Source organism: Gastrolobium bilobum, unplaced genomic scaffold (assembly GCF_033153095.1).
Source record: "Gastrolobium bilobum isolate Gb01-03AN ecotype WA unplaced genomic scaffold, APGP_CSIRO_Gbil_v1 utg37804, whole genome shotgun sequence".
Taxonomy (NCBI): Eukaryota; Viridiplantae; Streptophyta; class Magnoliopsida; order Fabales; family Fabaceae; genus Gastrolobium; species Gastrolobium bilobum.
The window spans coordinates 93,519-112,656 of NW_026896549.1; the positions used below are offsets into that span (position 1 = coordinate 93,519).

Here is a 19,138-nt window from a genome sequence, read left to right on the forward strand (position 1 = left end):
TAGTAGTTTCAATTTGAAAAAAAGTAAGAAAAATTAAGCAACTAAAATATTAATAATAAAAAAATTAAGAAAGTGTGCAATTAAAAGGGAATAAAACATAAGTGTAGGAAAACTGATCTGGATACCAATATAATACACATTCCTTTCTTTTTCTTCGCTAGAAATATACATGTACTTTGGAATAACACCAAATACAAAAATCTCGTACAAGTTTTTACTTTCTATGGTCCGTACAATTGCAAGGCCAGGCTCCACAGCAGCCCAATGGGCTACAAACGCCGCAGGATCTAGCAATGATGGTTAATAAAACTACATAGTGATACACTGAATGGCTATCTTGTCCTATGACTTTGAGGACAAAGCTATTACTTTTAGAATCTTTGCTTAACAAATTTTTGGTGCATGGAGGTTCCTAGCATCATATTTGGTCTACAAGCAACTCTGTGGTTGAACTGAACCCAACGCAGCTCCACCGGCATTGTTACACGAAGCTTGGGCAACTTGGTTATTGTAAGTGAGCTTCACATCCTCCATCCTTATCCCGCTGCATGGATACTCAGAACTGCAATCAAATTTCACAGCAACTTGGGTATCGGATGTTCCGTGAATGTTTTGGTATGTCACATCACTGATTTTGACTCCAGAGGCCTGTTAATTTGTGCAAACATAAATAAAAAATAAAAAAACAAAATCAGCTCACTTACATGTTGATGCAGCCTTATAATTTCCTATTTATTTTATTCTTAATACTAACCTGACCGGAGCAGCCCTTGTTTCCAGGGCAGTACTTTTGGTCAATAACAATGGGGTTTTGGACATTGACCATGATTGCATTTTGGAAAAGGACGTTCCTCACAAATCCATTGCTGGGTTTTGCCCAAGTCTTTATTCTAACACCATTTTGAGTCCCCGTGAATGTAACCGTTTTAACTGTCACATTTTGTACTCCAGGTTCGTTCAAATCCTTTCCTAAGCTTCCAATGCTGCAAAATCCATTGAACAATTATTATTATTAATATTATTATTATTTTATAATCAAAAGTATATTAAAACCCACAATCCTCTTATAACATTGAACAACATATTTTAAATTTTGAAATGGAAAGAATTAAAAAAAGAACCTTATTCCATGGCCAGGTCCACATGCAACGTTTTCAATCCATAAGTTACTACTGCCGGGGCCGATGGAGACGCAATCATCGCCGGTTCGAATTTTGGAATTGAGGATGGTGACATCTGAAGACATTTGGACATGTATGCCGTCCGTGTTAGGGCTGTTTCCGGCAGCCATGACCTTCACGCTTTGCACTTTCACATTGTGACATTCATTTATCACTATGTGAAACATTTGACTATTAATCGATGTCAATCCCCTAATACCAATGTTGTTGGAGTTTGTGAATTCCAGCGTCTGAAACACACCACCCAAAAAAAAAAAAAAAAAACCACCGTTACTCGAAGTTCCCCATAGATTTATAAAATTTTCGAATAATTATTTCACATACGAAGAGCAAATTAAGAGCACATGATTCATGTTAGCGGCATTGGTTTCGTTTAACTACTACTACTAATAATAATAATTTAATTATTTGATCTTAATAGCATAATTGGACACACACACACACACAGCTATTCTCTTTTATTTTTTCCATCTTTCTTCGTGAAGATCGAAGATAGCACTCTGCACATGGATTGATTTTGTGGCAATATTATATTGAAGGTGCAAAGAAAAGATAGTTCCTTATAAGGTGGCGAATATTATGGTTAAGTGAAAATAACCAAAATTTGGTGGAAGACAGATTATCAACACATCCAGGTCCTACCGTATCAGTTTTTGAATCTTATAACTTATCATTAGCATATTATCACTAACTCCCCGCTTCATAATACTTGCTTCAACTTCTAGCAACCACGGACATTGAGCAGTTGCGTGCAAACCGTTCCATGATCTAACCCCACTACTAATCACCTGGGTTTATTGTCACAAGTGACAATTTTCGACACAAATCATTAAATTTTGTCACAAATAAATTTGCGACTCAGGAATTTGTGACGAAATTTCATATGTAGTGACAAAATTTGCGACACTAATAAGATTTTTTTCTTGTAGTTAACTACTTGAAATAAAAAATTAAAACCAAGCAATGGGGAATAATATTAATTAGAGTCAATGATAATGTGTACTTTGCATGAAACGAAACATACCGTGGCTCCTGAAGGACAATTACTTTGGCCTGAGTTCTTGCATTCCCACAAGGCGTTGCCTTGGGCATCAAGCACCCCACCGCGAATGGAAACCCCGTCGACATTTTCGAACACTAACCAGTTTCCGGCTTTTGATATGACCCGATAATCAGAGGGAGCAACCAATGTTCCTTCAATGACTATGGAGATAGCATTGTTGCTACATTTCCCAGTGAAGGTAGCACTTCCAAGCAAGAACCTACCTTGTGGCACGTGAATTGAAGCAGGGTTGGAAGAGGCACAAGCTTTGCCCCAGGCATTAAGGAATGCCGTGGTGGAATCGGTCTTGCCATCTGGTTTGGCTCCAAAGTTGACTACATTGTACATTGCTGCTTCAACCATGGCTGAATTGAACCAACAATGTAAGATCAAAAGAACGAAAAGAGGACTAAGTTTTGGTGTTGGGTTTTGCATTTTGGAATTTGGTCAAATATTGAAGAAGTTGTTGAGAGAGAGAGAGAGAGAGTAAAAGAAGTTGGAAGATGAAGTGGTACAAGTGCTGAAGAAGGTTGTGGGGTTTGGGAGTTATAGAGCGGTTGTGAGGGTATTTTATAGCTAAGGATTTGGTAGCAGTACACTGTGCAGGTTATTTTCCCTTACTTTAATGTCCCATTTTTTTTTAATATTAGAAGAATGATTGGTTTCATGTCCTAGTCAATTATGTTTGTTCTGTGTAATCAAATAATTTAACGTATAAAAGAAATGAAGGCAAGGCAAAAGTCGCGCCGAACATTGGATTTAGATAAGAGCCCTTTGCGTGCCTTTAATTATCTATTCCCTTTCCTTTAACTGTTTTTCGATTCGTTAATTATAATTCGTATTTTCTTATCCTTTTAATTTATGGAAAGTGTTTTTCATTTTTCCGTTCCTTCTTTAATTATATGTCACGATATAATATATATATATATATAGAGAGATTTACATTTCTGCAGCTGCTGTACGTGCAGCAATTAAATACTTGTCATATATATATAGAGGTAGGATCCTTTGCACCGGTGACAAATTTCAATTTTGACACCTCATCTGAGAGCCGTTAGATCAAAAAAGATCAACGACTCTGATTTGCAAGCATGTGACACCATTGATCTTTTTTGATCTAACGACTCTCAGATGAGGTGTCAAAATTAAAATTTGACACCGGTGTCAAATTTGAAATTTGACAACTCATCTGAGAGCCGTTAGATAAAAAAAATCAATGGTCTCACATGCTTACAAATCAGAGTCGTTGATCTTTTTTGATCTAACGGCTCTCAGCTGAGATGTCAAATTTGAAATTTGACACTGGTGTCAAAGGATCTTACCTCATATATATATATATATATATATATATATATATATATATATATATATATATATATAGGAAAGAATATTGTAACAACCAATTAGTGTTACTACCAATCAATTTCACCGTTAGATCGATTATGTTGATCCGACGGTTATATTTATTCCAACTTTGTATGGTTATGAATTCCCATATTTAATACTTTTTATTTATTTTCATCTTTGTATGGTTATGATTTCTCATATTTAATGCTTTCATAATAAATATGGGGAATCATAACCATACAAAGATGAAAATAAATATAATCGTTGGATCAACATAATCAATCTTACGGTGAAATTAATTGGTAGTAACACTAATTGGTTGCTACAATATCCTACCTATATATATATATATATGCGGAAAATAATTATCTCATATTGCATGAGATATTTATCTCATGCAATAGAGACAAAGTAGTGAGATCCACATTGTTTTTTATTTTTTATTTTTTTTACAAATGGTGGACCCCACTATCTTGTCTCTGTTGCATGAGATAATTATCTCATGCAACATGAGATTAATAGATCCCTATATATATATATATATATATATATATATATATATATATATATAGGTAGGATTAATTGACACTGGTGTCAAATTTGAAGTTTGACACCTTATCTGAGAGCCGTTAGATCAAAAAAGATCAACGACTCTGATTTGTAAGCATGTGACGCCATTGATCTTTTTTGATCTAACGGCTCTCAAATAAGGTGTCAAACTTAAATTTTACACCGGTGTCAAATGATCCTACCTCATATATATATATATATATATATATATATATATATATATATATATATATATGACAACAATGATTAGGTGTTATATGTAAGCATATTTTCAGTGTTAGAAAAATAAAAAATTTATGTTACAATACTAGCCATATAAAAGGGTAGAAGAAATAAATAAAGTTAAATGGATTATATTTTTTCAATTTTAACAAATGATGTACAATGTCTTCACTGGTACTCTGGGAATGCTAAATATACTTTCATTATAATATTAACTTTCATATATAAACATATAATGTGAGATAAAATACAATTTATTCTAGGGTTGGGGCTTACATGAATTATAAAATTAGTGTTTACTTTTAATAGAATGTCAATATTATATTTTTATGTCATCATCCATATATCATGTGTCGGAACATTTTTTATAATAAGTTTAATTATATTAATAGTTACATATAATTACTGTACAATTCATTAAATGATATGACAATCCATATTAGATATAAGTTTAAAATGTTTTACACTAAATTCATAAAATTATGTATATTACAATTAATTATTGTTAGATTAAGTAAAGTGATCAAGTTCATCATATAAACCTATAATGCCATTACTTCTTATTTAGGCATATGGATAGGTTTACCAAAAGGAAGACCTGTACTTTATTTAAGAGAGGGAGGAAAAGAGAGGTCAAAAGTTAGGAAGTACGAATTAAATGGGTTTTATGGCTCAGTGCATAAACAGTTATTGACTTTATTTTTTTATATTTGATTTTTACTTTATTTTATTAATTATTGCCGAGGAGAAAAGAGAACAAAACGGTTGGGAGAGAAGAGAATCAAAGAGTGAGCGTGGGAATTTTTTTTTTTTTTCCCAAGTATATCAACCAACCAGGCAGACTATCACATTAAGTAGATAAATTTCTTCTAACGAAACTTTTTCCATACATATGGTAAGATATCGAATTTCTGTCAACATGTTAATGAACTCAACTATCTACTAATGTGCTGGATTTTGTTGATAATTTTTTTGAGTACCGAACTAGGTACTCTCATTTAATAGAAAGGGAAAAAAATTCATTTTTATCCTGCTTTTTTTTTATAATTTCTTTTAAGGAAAATATTAGCCTAATGTGAAGTCTCTTCTACACACTCTAAAAAAGTGTGGGATTCACTTTAATTTTTTTTTTTCTCTTTTCTTGTACAGTGGAATCCACATAAGTTTGTAGGTGCAACATGAGATATTTTATCTCCTATTACATGAGAAAATAGAATCTCTTCTTTTAAAGTCAAAAAAACTTTCCCTTTTTAGTATGAAATTAGTACCTACAACTTTGCACAATTTTCTCTGTGAGTGTGGTGCCTATCATGGAAATCTAAGAGAAACCATAAATATTGCTCGGACAACAAATTGCATATATGGACATGGTGGGTTCAAAGTTGAAAAGGATCAATTAAAAAAAAAACGTTGAAATATAAATTAACATTTATTTGATTCGTTCATTCCGGCAAGACAATAACGTGGCGTGGAATAATCATAACATGAGAACATGGCGCCTGCTTATAAAAAAAAATGGGGCTTAAATCACGCCAGGTTTCATGCTTTATAACACATTAACATTTCAAGCTTGGTTTCATTAAACATTCCGCGGCTCGGTTAATGCAATCACGCCACCATTTCGTACACATTTTCCGGAGCCAATGTACTATATTTATCCGTTTAATTCAATATACTTTGAATCACTTCTTTCTATGATTGTGTTTGGTGCACTCACTGTATGCTACAAGGAGTAATGAACAGTCGTAAAATTTATTCATTGCATATAACTTATATAAAACTCTATCAAAATTCACTCATCATCAAAATGACGCAGCCTTTATGCAACAATAATAAAGATTTGGGTCATACAATCATTGTATTCTGCATGTTTTGGTTGCGTTTTGGCGAGCGATTAACTCGCTAGGATTCATGCTCTTTGTCCATTGAAAATAATAACTTACGGTGCCAGATCTACAGCCGCTTGATATTCATACGTTATCCGTCATGGATAGAGATATTTAAGCACAATCACATCGCACTTTAAAAAAGTTGCTTAAATAAATAAAAGCAAACATTATATCAAATTAATAAGGGACATATCCTTTCCTTCCCTTTTATTTTCTAACCAAATTTTACATATTCAGCAGACCCTGATTCATGATGTCATGGTGAACTATATACTCCCTAAACTTCAAATATGGATTATACCAATGTAGGATAAAAATTGGGAGAATCCTGGCAACCTAAAATGGAACATGCAAATATTGGAAATTGGAAACTTGCAACATAAAAATGCTTAATATGTAAACCATCATGGGAGTTCTAAGGAGCACCATTTGAATATGTAATATTAAATTCTTCCAAGCCCATGTGAAGAACACTGATTTTCCTAAGGCTGGAAGGCAATTATTCTCTATTCTCCCCACATGGGGGAAAAATTCCTCAAGGTGAGATGTATTGACATAGCATTACTTGTTTTGACAAATTAAGACTACGATACTATGTATTTTTGTTGTTCAAATTGAAAACTAATCTCTTAGTTTTGACTTTCTTTGCATTTAAATCCTTGCAGCTTTGCTTATCGAAATTTAACATGAATTTTTACCAAAGGAAAGCTCTATTGCATCAACAAGGTAAATTTCTTTAATCATAAGAGTTTATTTTATTTTGTTGCGTAGAGAACTTGTCATCAAACAAGAAAAGTGAACTAGTTTACAACAAATACCAATATTGATCATGTCTATAAATCAAGGAAGAAGAACTTCTCATGTTGCTAGAGAAATTCTCTCTCTTACAGCAGAGACAATATTTAGAAGAGAGCAAAATGAAAGAAGTGAGAGAAAAAAAAATTGAGACGGGGTTCACCATTTCTTGTGTGTGCATGAATTTTTGTTCTTATGTAAAATGAGAAGTATAAAACCCATAAATCAAATAAATTAATAGCATAGAATATGATAAAGCTTTATATTAATTAATAGAATTAGCATCATAAAGGCATCTATTTCTAAAAAAATTAAGATTAATTGTGTAACTCATGACTAGTTAAATTATGCTATAAATAAAAACATTAAAATAATAAATTATAATAGAATTAATGTTAAAAAATACATTATTAATACCCATATGTTATTGTAATCGTCATACATTCTTTTACGTATTTTTAGGATAAAAATCGTATGGGATAGTCTGTATTTTATATAAGTATTTTCTATAGATGATTTTTTTTGTAGTTATATAAAATGATCTATTTGTTATTTGATATTTTAATATATTTAAAATTATAAATTAAATAAAATAAATTATACGCATAACGCAATTCGCACACAACAGCAAACAAATGATATGATAAAAATGCATAATGTTTTTTAAAAAATAAAATGTACTTTTTGAAGTGATCATATAAATTAGTTTAACAAATTTAAAAATTGATTTTTTTTTTTTGGATAAAAAAATTGATTATTTAATTAGAAACCATGTCGCAAAATTCTAAAATTTAACGATTTGGTTGATGTTTTTAAAAAGATGCAATACACAGAAGAAAAGGGAAATGTTTCTTGTAAACGCAAGCAGGACAGACACACCCGCTTCCACATATTTATGGGGGCTCACGTGTTATGTGCTTAGAGATGAATTTTGTCTTCTGCAAGGCATCATATAAGCCACAAAATACTGCTCCCAAATTCCTGTGTATATCATTATGTTGGATTACAAAATGATGGTGAATACGACATAACCTTGTTTCAACATTCCTTGTTTTAGGTAATTAAGGTTTGTGGAGAAAGCCATGTGATTTTCGTTGACCTACATGCATATATTAATTGTCGTAGTCTATACTTTATAGTTTTTGGCACATGATCTTCCAAAGTTCAGATGCATCCTTGTTTTTGTCCATTGATAAGTGGTCATCAGAATTCACTATTATGTTGCCTTTGATTTTTCACTGGTTAACTCAAATTAAGACTTTTGATAAAGATGTTTACCAAAAAAAGAAAAAAAAGACTTTTGATAAAGATGAAATGTGTGTGTCAAAAACTCAAAATTGACGTCAATTTTTTCTTGTTACATACAAGGATATCACACATATTTTTTTCATCAATCATTGTCAATCGTAATGCGCCATTCACATGCAATTCTAAAAAAGTAGAAGATTTATTGTTTTAAGTTTTGCGCAGACGTGGGTTAGGTTCATAACCGAAATATATAGTAAGCATATTTGCATGTTGTAAGCATATTTCATTTATCCTGGGGAGATAATAACTATTATAAGTTAAACTGAAACAAACCTTACTGGTAGAGCCTTCTCTTAATTATATTCGTGATTGACCCTACTAAGAATAATGCCTAACACATGGGGTTTACTTCTTATTATAACCAAAGCAAGGTGCATGAACCATGTGAAGTTGTCCTATTCTATCGTCAGAATATGAGAAAAAATTGATGAAACCTTATAAATAACAAATCAATAAAGTTCACAAGGAAGAATCAAGCCCTGGACCCTTTTTATTCCTAAAAATTAGTTGAGCCCAGAATTTTTTTTTTTTTGAGTGCTTATATTATTGGGCAGCGGCTAGGTGGAGCCTAATTAAAAAATATTATTATTCACTAATCAATGGGCCTAAGCGAGAAATCTATAACAAGGTGATTTAACATCATATTTCAACCTAAAACCTTAAAACATTATATTTGTAGGTCATTTCTATTATATGTATCATGCATGACCCATTCTTTCCTATGCGTGACTTTTATCACTCACACTTAAATATCTCTATGACATTTCATATTAAAAAATAACTATTCATCTGCTTTTAAACACAAATTACTTTTGGCATTCACTCGTAGCTTTCAAAAGGGATACATGTATTCATAGAAAATGTACGGCTATGATTTTTATTTTATTTTTTGGGTACAAATACGGCGGTGATTTAGTTTGTCTGTGTTTAAATTTAGATGAGATTATTTACCTTCTACTTTTACATGATAATGAGAATATTTAAAAAAATATAAACTTGAATAAAAATCGACAATTTCATCATTTCAAGAAGTCATTGAATTAACAAAATACTTCGTACATTCTGTTTGAGAGTTTTTTGATTATTTTTTATTAGTAGTCAATTTCATAATCCATTTCTCATTCCCTATTTCAATAATTCCAGGGTTATGGATCATTATATTTTACCCCATTCTAAAATTAATTTACCACTTTATATTCCATCACGTATTTTACCCCATTCTAAACTTAAATGTTTGACCGATATTATTTGATTAATCTGCCCATTTTATTAATATCCAAAAAAAAAAAAATCTGCCCATTTATTTAAACAAATGTCAGTCAAACTTTAATTAAATAAGGACAAATTAATATATAATTTATAAATGGAACAAAGAAATAAAAAATTTTAAAACAATAAGTAGAATGGTCAATCAGCGTAATTTCCACAGTCAGAAAGAAAACTTTTAGAATTTAATGACATGTCAATTTTTTTTAAGCATAAAACACTAATAAAATTTCGTTCATTCTATTTAATTAATTCACTTTTTATTGTCAACCATTGGACTGGATGTTCATTCGTATGGACTTTGGACCTGACTGGTATTAGAATCTGTGTGCCTTCCATGTGATTTCTTCTTTGCTCCAGTAAGTGGAATGTAAACAGTGACGGGTTTAAAGGTCATCACCATTGGAGCGCTTTTTATGGAGTTCGGTTTCAAAATTGGCGCGTTCCATTTTGCTCGTGCCTTTAGCTTTCTGTCACATGCTTGAACTCGCACGTTTTAGCTTCAACACGAGAACATCGACCAAAATATCACTTTTTGACAAATGTCTTACTCAAATATCACGCGAATAATACTTTTTACTATACTGTCATGTGACGTAATTCGTTATTCGCTACGACTGATAGCAAACTTATTCGTCAATAATTTTGTGACACATGGCACATTTTTATAAGAAAAAGCTGATTGGACTAAATTCGCTATCAGCGGTAACAAATTTGGTACGCAATATGGTAACGTGTCACGAAATCATTGACCACGAAATTCGTACCATTGATAGCAAATTTTGACACATGACAGTCTGGTAAAAAAGCATTATTCGCAGTCTTTATCTTGTGATGCGAGTCACATCAAGTTTGCTAGAATATGTGTTTGCAATGCCGTGAATTCCGTAGCACGGTGCAATTTTAATGATTTTCTTTTGCCCAAGGAATGCATGAGAATTCATGCTCAAGAGAGCCTTCATGCTTTCGTGGTCAATTTCTTAAAAGACAAGAATTATAACCTTTTATGATAATAATCTCTTAAAAGTCAACTGGGACCACTTGTTAGACCTTTTTTTTTTTTTGTAAAAACTTTCCAACCTAAAAAAAACATCTTCACCGCTTGTTAAATATTGTAAAAATTTGGTTCAAAAGTTATCACTGAATCATGGAATTAACTATTATTAATGAATCATGCAATTAACATCAAGTTACAGATTCTAATCAGTCTCCGATTTGAACACTAAGAAAAACGGATGAAGTCCATAACTTTTCTGTTTATATTATGATACTTTGCTACGGTCTTGAATTTCACTGCAAAAATATAGAACACAATATACATACTGAACTAAATTTGAAAGCAGCATCTTGCAACATAACCGAAGTCTTTCCACAAAGCGTCACTCTTGGAAAATCTATTTGGTCATGAAATGGAAGAGATATTTCTTTTTTTCTTTCTACCTTTTTTTCATCATGTTAAGTATTTTACATTAAGGGTACATACAAAGACAACAAATGAAGGCTATCACTGACATATGCTAGTACACCGTTACTCAAAACCTTTCTGTATCCTCCTCATCTATTCAAAATATACATTATCCATTAGCTGCTATACATCTAATTAGGTACATCCACTTATGTTACTATGTTCAGGCGTATTGATGCTCCTATCTTGCAGAAGATTACAAGGAATGCGAGTAATGTGAAGAAGACTCGATATCCCAATCAGTGTCTCCAAGCTCATTGTTTCCAACCGCAGTAAGAACCGTTGAATGGATATAATCATCCACCACAAAACCTTCAGCTTGCATTCTACGCATGAGCTTCAGAGCCTCTCTACCATGTCCATTCTTTGCATAACTTAAGACCATGACTTTCCAAGAAACCAAATTCCTCTCTGGCATGTTGTCAAAAACTTGAAAAGCGTCAGAAACAAATCCACATTTCCCATACATGCATATTAAAGCACTGTTTACAAATACATTAGACAAGGCAGGGGTCTTGCTTGCATAGGAATGAATCAATTTTCCTTGCACTGGAGCTTTTAAATTTGCACACACTTTCAGAGCTGATGAGTAAGTATAGGAGTTAGGTAACACACCTTCCTCCATCATTTCCTGCAAAAACTCCATAGCCTCTGATTCAAGCCCAAGCCTGGTGCACCCAGAGATAATTGCAGTCCATGAAACAACATCCTTAAAAGGCATATGTTGGAGCACCTTGAAAGCACGAGGGTATTCTTTACATTTGCTGTAGAACCATACCAAAGAGCTTCCTATGTACATGTTAGAATGGATACAACTTTTGATTATCTGTGCGTGAACTTCTCTTCCGATTAGCGCAGCCTTAATTGTGCCACAAGCCATCAAGACACTTACAATTGTCAATTCGTTAACATGTACTTTTTTTCTCTTCATTAACCGAAAAAAGCTTATGGCCGCATCACCAAACCCATTTCGAGCACATCCTGATATAATAGACGTCCAAGTAGCTGTATTTCTAATCCTCATTCTATCAAACACTTTTTTGGAATTCACAATCTCCCCACATTTTGCATACATATCAACTAGGGAAGTTCCTATAAAAACATCACTCTTGCAGATTTTCTTTACTATGGCACCATGCAGCTGAGTCCCAAATTTCAATGCTTTATTCTCTCCACAAGCCTTTAGTGCACCACATATGGTATATTCATTAGGAAAGAACCCATCACCTAGCATTTGAGACAACAACAACAAGGCATCATGTCCAAGCCCTTGTTGGGAACAAGCAGTAATCATAGTTGTCCAACATACCACATCTCGCTCTGCCATACGATCAAATGTTTGAAATGCACTTGATATCTTACCACATTTTGCATAAAAATGAACAACTGCACTGTCAACAATTAAATTCCTCCAGTTGCTTTTCAAGATGTAAGCATGGATTTGTTTCCCCAGTTCTAAATCCACTTTTTTACCACACAAATTCAAGACACAAACAAACATCTTACAGTTCACTGGAACTCCATGTTTAATGGAATCATGAAATAACTTAAAAGCTTCATCATCCAAGTTAAATTTTAAATACCCATCAATAATAGCAGTCCATGTAACTGTATTCCTTCTTGACATTCCATCAAACACTCTACGAGCCTGAGCTAAATTACCCAATCTCAAATAACTGCAAATCAAATTATTATCAACATAAGTAACTAAATCTCTAAAACATTTCAAGACAATTGCGTGTACCCTTCCTACTTCTTCCACATTACAACACAACCGCAACCAATGAGCTACTAATTCTTGATTGAAACATTGACTTTGCTCAGCCAAATTGTCTATCCCGCAGGAAGCATCCAGAGGAGAATTGATAATATCTTCAAAGTTCAACTCTGTAGTATTTAGTGCTTCAATGCTTTCAGTTGCAGCATCATAGACTTTTACAGCAGCCAAGCATGTGTTCCGAAGCTTTACCAAATCTTGTCGTGATAAAAATACCACATCAATTAAAGAAGCAAATTTGAACTACCCAATTAAACTGACTCATTTCTTAACATGTGGCAAGTACTATAAGATCTCTACAGTGCATGGACATAAAAATCCTAAGGCTAACAATCACAGTTCAACCTAGGCTAACCTAGATGGAGTATTGTCTCTTGACGATCTCTATGTTTCAAAGGAATAACTTTTGGAGAGATGGGAATGACAATGGAATATGATTCTGTGGGCAAATAATTTCGATCTGATGATAAAAACACCACCATCTAGTTGTACATGTAGTGATAAAGTATTAGAAAGAACTGAACTGAATTGAATCTAAAGACTAAGTGCCTGTTTGGATCCTCTCTTTTTTAAGCTAAAAGCTACTTATAAGTATAAGCTAAGTCAAACAGGTTTTGAGAAAAGCTTTTATAATGAAAAGCTTTGTTTTTATAATGAAGAAAAAGCTAAAAGCCAAAAGCTCCTAGAAGGAGTTTTTTTTGAATTGTGTTTTTTTTTAATGAAGAGCTATAAAGAGAGAGAGAGAGAGAGAGAGAGAGAGAGAGAGAGAGTTTTCTTATGTGCTTTTAAGTTAAAAAATTTATGCAATCACCAAACAGCTTTTAGTTTTTTTTTTTAAGCTTTTTTTTTTTAGTTTTAGCTTATAAGTAGCTTCTAGCTTAAAAAAGAGAGGATCCAAACAGGCTCTAAAAGAGCACTACCATCCAAAGGGATATCATTTTGCGCTGACCAAATATTTAAAAGCTAAATCTATTGTTATGAGAAATATTGACTCAGAATTCAAAGCATTTAGTCTCACCATTTTGTGCTTTTGGATTGTCGTTGTAAGATTCAGCTACTATATGAAGATGCACAAAGAAATCTTTCGTGAAATCTTTACGACTCCTGGAAACAATTTTACTGATATCAGATGGAGTCCCTTTGATCATTTCAAGAAGTTCATTGTGTCTCTGCACATCTTCATCTATCTGCAGAAGAGGAGTATTTAAAAAATCTGTTCATTATAGCAGCTATAAATAACAAACTTAGTGGAATGGTATAATCTCTTGATATACAAAGTTTCCCTACATTAATGACATTCCTTATTTTGTTTTTCTAGGATAAAATATCTTTCCCCTTCTATTATTTTCTAATTAATTTAGTACAGTAAAATTGTACTGTGAAATACAGCTACAAGTATGCATTTTGCATCCAAGAGAAACAAAATAATAATAATAATAATAATAATAATAATAATAATAATAATAATAATTAAAAAAGAGGTGAATGTTAGATTGGAATTGTGCTAAATTGTAATGCATTAGTCAAAAATACCATAATGACATAAAGTGATGAGTATAAATTTCAATAACAAATGACATACCTCTTTAAGCTTCCTTCCAAGCCATAGCAGCTTGTTCTTCATCAGCGGATTGTCTTCAGTGTCTGCTCTATCCTGACAGTGTCTGAAAAAATGGACCCTGATATTGCTCCACTCCATGTTGAAAACTAACAACCTTCTCCAATCAGTCAATGCAGGCTCGTCCACCATGAAAGCCTCAATTAGCTTGTCACAATCTCTAGTCATTTGGTAATCCTTCAAGAACCCTGTACCATCATTATCATCCCTTTTCTCATCACTTCCATTGGGATCATCACAAGAACAAGCAGCACTGGAGGTACCAGTACATGACAACCGTTCCCTGATACAATTTGGCACTGCCCTTGTGTCACGAGCAACAGCATTAGCTGGAAACGAGTGCTGCTGATCTGCTCGATCAAGGAACAAGTTATCATAACAGGAATTAGGATCCTCCCACGTAACAGAACCATCATGTTCAAGAATACAATTTATATTGCAGAAACCCGCCATGATTGGTTATTAGGCTACTAAAGGGTAACATGTTGCTATGAAGCTCCCACTCTGCCCCGTCAAGGGTTTAGGGTCTGTAGTAGGTAGCCTTATCTAGCATTTGCAAAAATATAATTACAAGATCAACCTTGCATTTGCAAAAGTGTGATCACATGAATTGAACTTGTGACCTCTGGATCACATGGCAACAATACTAATCATAGTGCCAAGGCCTCCCTTCGTTATCAAGCTACTATTTTGTATTAAAAATTAGGGTTTAAAGTTTCTGATGTTATAAGAGATAAAATTAACCCTTACACAGATACATAAAAATATGTACATAAACAGAAGAGAGGGAAAAAGAAAATTTGGGTCCCACTTACTTTGATGTGTATATAGGATATAATTTTTCATCCCGTGAAAAGCTTTAAACCCTAAAAATTATTAAGCGACTTTATTTCTCTAACATAACCTTCTCCTGTTATTTAAACATCAGAGGAGAGAATCCAAATACTACTATCCAACATACATTAGTCTTGTTCCTTTTCTTTGGGTAGCATACAAGTATTGGAAGGAGAAACAAACAAGGAACTCCCTATGCTGATTTCACTATCCTAAGTCATATCCTAATATAATGCGGCAAACAGCCAAACAGTTGGTGGGTGTATTAAATTTGAGCTGAAAAGTCACCGGTGACTCACCTTTGGAAGTAAAAGTGAAGCATGAAGGTCGAAGTGAATTTGCAATGAATAAGAAGGGAGAAGTAAAATCTGCACTGGGTTTAACTGCGGCAAACCTTGGTGGTAGAAGCGAAGAAAATGATTGAAGAATTGCTGTCCGTAACTCCATGTGTTGGATATTTTTCTATCTAATATTCAGAGATTGGATAATAGATGAGGTCGTTAGACATTTAGAGTATAAAAAAAAAACGCAAATAAAGAAAAAGGAATGGGTGTTTGGGTGGTGAACCAATAATAATAATAATAATAATAATAATAAGAGTAACGTTATTTATAATTTCTTACAATCATATCTTAATTGTTGATTTTCGTCAATCAACGGTTATTATTTATTGTGAATTAATAATTAATTAATGAGTTTAATTTGAAAAAATAATAATCGTTGATTGACGAAAATCAATGGTATTAAAATATGATTGTAAGAGATTGTAAATAAAAATAGATCGTAAGTATATCATTTTTCTAATAATAATAATAATAATAATTAGGGATTACTTCTCTCACGTAGTATGAGAGAAGTTCTTTCATGTGATTACCAAAAAAAAAATCTCTCAAACAAATAAAGTGGGTCCCCTCAATTTTAAAAAAAATTAAAAAAGAGGCACATTTTTTAAAATAAGAATAACATAAAAGATCAATTTCATACAACATAATACTAATATGATTTCCCATAATAATAACAATAATAATAATAAGCTTGAAACTTAACTTAGAAGTTGGAACTTGGAAGAGGTTAAAAATATCCCAGCTCAAGAGGGTGGAAGGAAGTGGGACATGACAAAAGACCAAAGAGGGAAATGAACTGAGGGATAAGCAGGCCTCACATGTCACGGCTACTAATACCTCATTTCCAATCCAAATCCAAATCTAATAATACTTGTGTTTGCTTAAATAATTGGAAAATATTTACAACTCACAGCAATACTTTATTTCTTTTCTCTTTATAAGGAGACTCCTCCTTTTTAGGTTAATGCGACTGATAAATATTTTTAATAACAAAAATAAAAATATTTTTTCCATAATTTATTTATATTTATAAAAAAAATTCACCATCTCTTCTTATCATATGTTACAATCATTTTTATTATTATTAAATTAAAATTAAATTAATGGCTCTTACTTAATATTAATTTTTAATTGTTTTAATTTTGATTCAACAATAATAAAATAATAATAAAAAATGATATTAATTATAACTTTTTTTTTATATTTCTCTCTCTTTTTACTTTTTTTTGTCCACAACTTAGAAGGATAAAGCTTTTAATAAATTTGATTTGAATAATTCAAATAATTTATCAAGTGACACTTACAACCAATGTTGTAAAATCCTGCTCGATCATTGACTCGGTCGGAATAACCAAATAGGATGCGTAGAGGGAGTGCATAGAGCCACAAAGATGTATCAAGATTTGGATAAAAATTTCTTGTGGTTTGAAATGAAGAAAGACATAGTTGAGTATGTTTCCAAGTGCCTTACTTGCTAGAAGGTCAAAATTGAACACTAGAAACATTTGGGCATCTTCTCATGTTTTTCAGTAACATGAACATGTCATAGTGAAAATTTTCAGTTAGACTGATCAATGATCACGATTTTAACGAAAAAGTTTACTATTATTTGTACAACACAAATTTATAAACCTAATTGGGAGGAACTACTATTATTTGTAAAAATGTGACACGTGTCAACAGGTGTCAACACCTGACACGTCACCAATCACGTCTAATTTTATTTTTGAAAAACAATATTCATAAGCCATCATTAATTTCAGACCACGAATAATAACCCAGAAGCTTATAGCATTAATCGTTAATTTCAAAAATAATATCTTTCTTCCTTAGAAATTTAAAATATTTATTTAATTATTTCCTTTATTTCTACAGATTTTTCAAATTGATTTTTTAGTTTAAATCACAAATCAAATCTTTATTTTTTTCCCTTATTAATAATAATTTTTATTTTTATTTTTAATTTAAATCACAAACCAATTTTTTTTATAATAAAAAATTATTATAAAAAAAATTTAAATCACAAATCAAAATTTTATTTATTTTTTTATATTAAATCACAAACCCAGAACTCAGAGGCTTCTAGGTTTAACCGCTCTTATAATACCATTCTTGCAATTTAAATTGTGTTTGTGAGAAATAAAATATGTCAAATGAGATGTCATTACGTAGATCTCGAAAAGTTATGTGAAATCAAAAAAAGAATTACCTGATTTGGATACCCGAGTCAAAGTTATGGCCTTCAGAAGTTTTATAATTAAATTATTTTATTTTTTTTGGTAAAAAAATATGACACGTGTCAACACCTGATGAGTAACGCCCAAATTTAGGCGTGATTGCCTCTTGAGTGACGCTCAATTTAGGCGTCATTGGTGACGCTCAAAATGGACGTCTTATTGTGCAATAAATATGTAATTATTTTCAAAACTATAATAAATGCGTAATTAATTTATTAAAAAGCATTAAATAAATTTTTTTGCCTTAAATTTCCTAAAAAATTGCCACTCAATCTGATCTTGAATTATCTTTGAGACCAAAATCTGATTTTATTCGCTAAAAACAAGAATTTGTTAGGATAAACATTTATCTCTTGAAATCTTCAGCCTCCATATCCTTTATCATGCCATGTAGCGTCTTATCTTCTATTTGAATTTGAATTTCAGCCTTATCTTTATCTTAAGGTTTTTACACCTTATGGCGCACCGTTTTACTCAAGTCCCTTATGATACGAAGTTGTCATGGCATTGTCTAGGTTCTGGTGCGACCTTGCAATGACATGATCCTTCAAAAGAACAACTCAATAAGTCAATTGTTCTAACCATATTATATTAATCAGAATCAATTAATTTACACTTAAACACCTCAAAACACTTAGAAAAATATATTAAGCAAGATCACATCTTATCAATCATTCGTTGAGGCATTTTGTGATTAATTTAAGCTACATTTTCACTTATGTAAGCTCAAAATTAACTTTAACTTTAACTTAGAGAGTTAGTAGCAGGTTTCCATTCCAAGGCTTGTTTAGAAAACTTCCCACTTCTTCAAATCATTAATAATTTTGAAAACATGGCATGCTACAAACATGGCAATTTGCTTATCAAATTTGGACTATTTTAAGAGTGTCAGTATGGTTTTGTCAAATTTAACCAGCTATACTTTTTATACAAAGATCTTGTGAAACTTCATATATAATGGGTTAATGTAACAGGTGAGAGATGGAGATAGAGAAGGAGGAAAATAAAGAAGGTAACACGCTCGAGATATCTTACAAAAGTGAGAAAAGAAAAAGCGTATTAAAAATTGAAACTGAAAATAGGAAAATAGGAAAGCAAAGTTGTGAAAGTTGAAGAAGAATATGAAAGTTAAGAAGTCAAATGTAACTGAACTTGGGTATTAAAATATAAGTGTCAATTTAATTGTGATACTAAAAAAATGGTATAACTAAAGTAGTTATCATATAGTACAAAACTGAAACTG

The 19,138-nt window shown here is 32.0% G+C and overlaps 2 protein-coding genes across 2 annotated transcripts; both read right to left on the reverse strand.

Annotated features, from left to right (window-relative positions):
* Positions 1-429: 429 nt before the first annotated feature.
* LOC133300478 (polygalacturonase-like) lies at positions 430-6,680 on the reverse strand. The gene is made up of 6 exons (XM_061500034.1): positions 6,631-6,680; positions 5,565-5,581; positions 2,206-2,576; positions 1,122-1,411; positions 755-983; positions 430-648 (listed from the first exon to the last, which is right to left on the reverse strand). The coding sequence occupies exons 1-6, from the start codon at positions 6,678-6,680 to the stop codon at positions 430-432; spliced, it is 1,176 nt and encodes a 391-aa protein (XP_061356018.1).
* Positions 6,681-11,062: 4,382 nt separating this feature from the next.
* On the reverse strand, positions 11,063-15,771 carry LOC133300474 (pentatricopeptide repeat-containing protein At4g18520, chloroplastic). The gene is made up of 4 exons (XM_061500029.1): positions 15,614-15,771; positions 14,445-14,830; positions 13,881-14,049; positions 11,063-13,059 (listed from the first exon to the last, which is right to left on the reverse strand). Exons 1-4 carry the CDS (start codon positions 15,759-15,761, stop codon positions 11,282-11,284), a joined length of 2,481 nt encoding a protein of 826 aa, XP_061356013.1. The 5' UTR covers positions 15,762-15,771; the 3' UTR covers positions 11,063-11,281.
* Between the last annotated feature and the right edge of the window lie 3,367 nt (positions 15,772-19,138).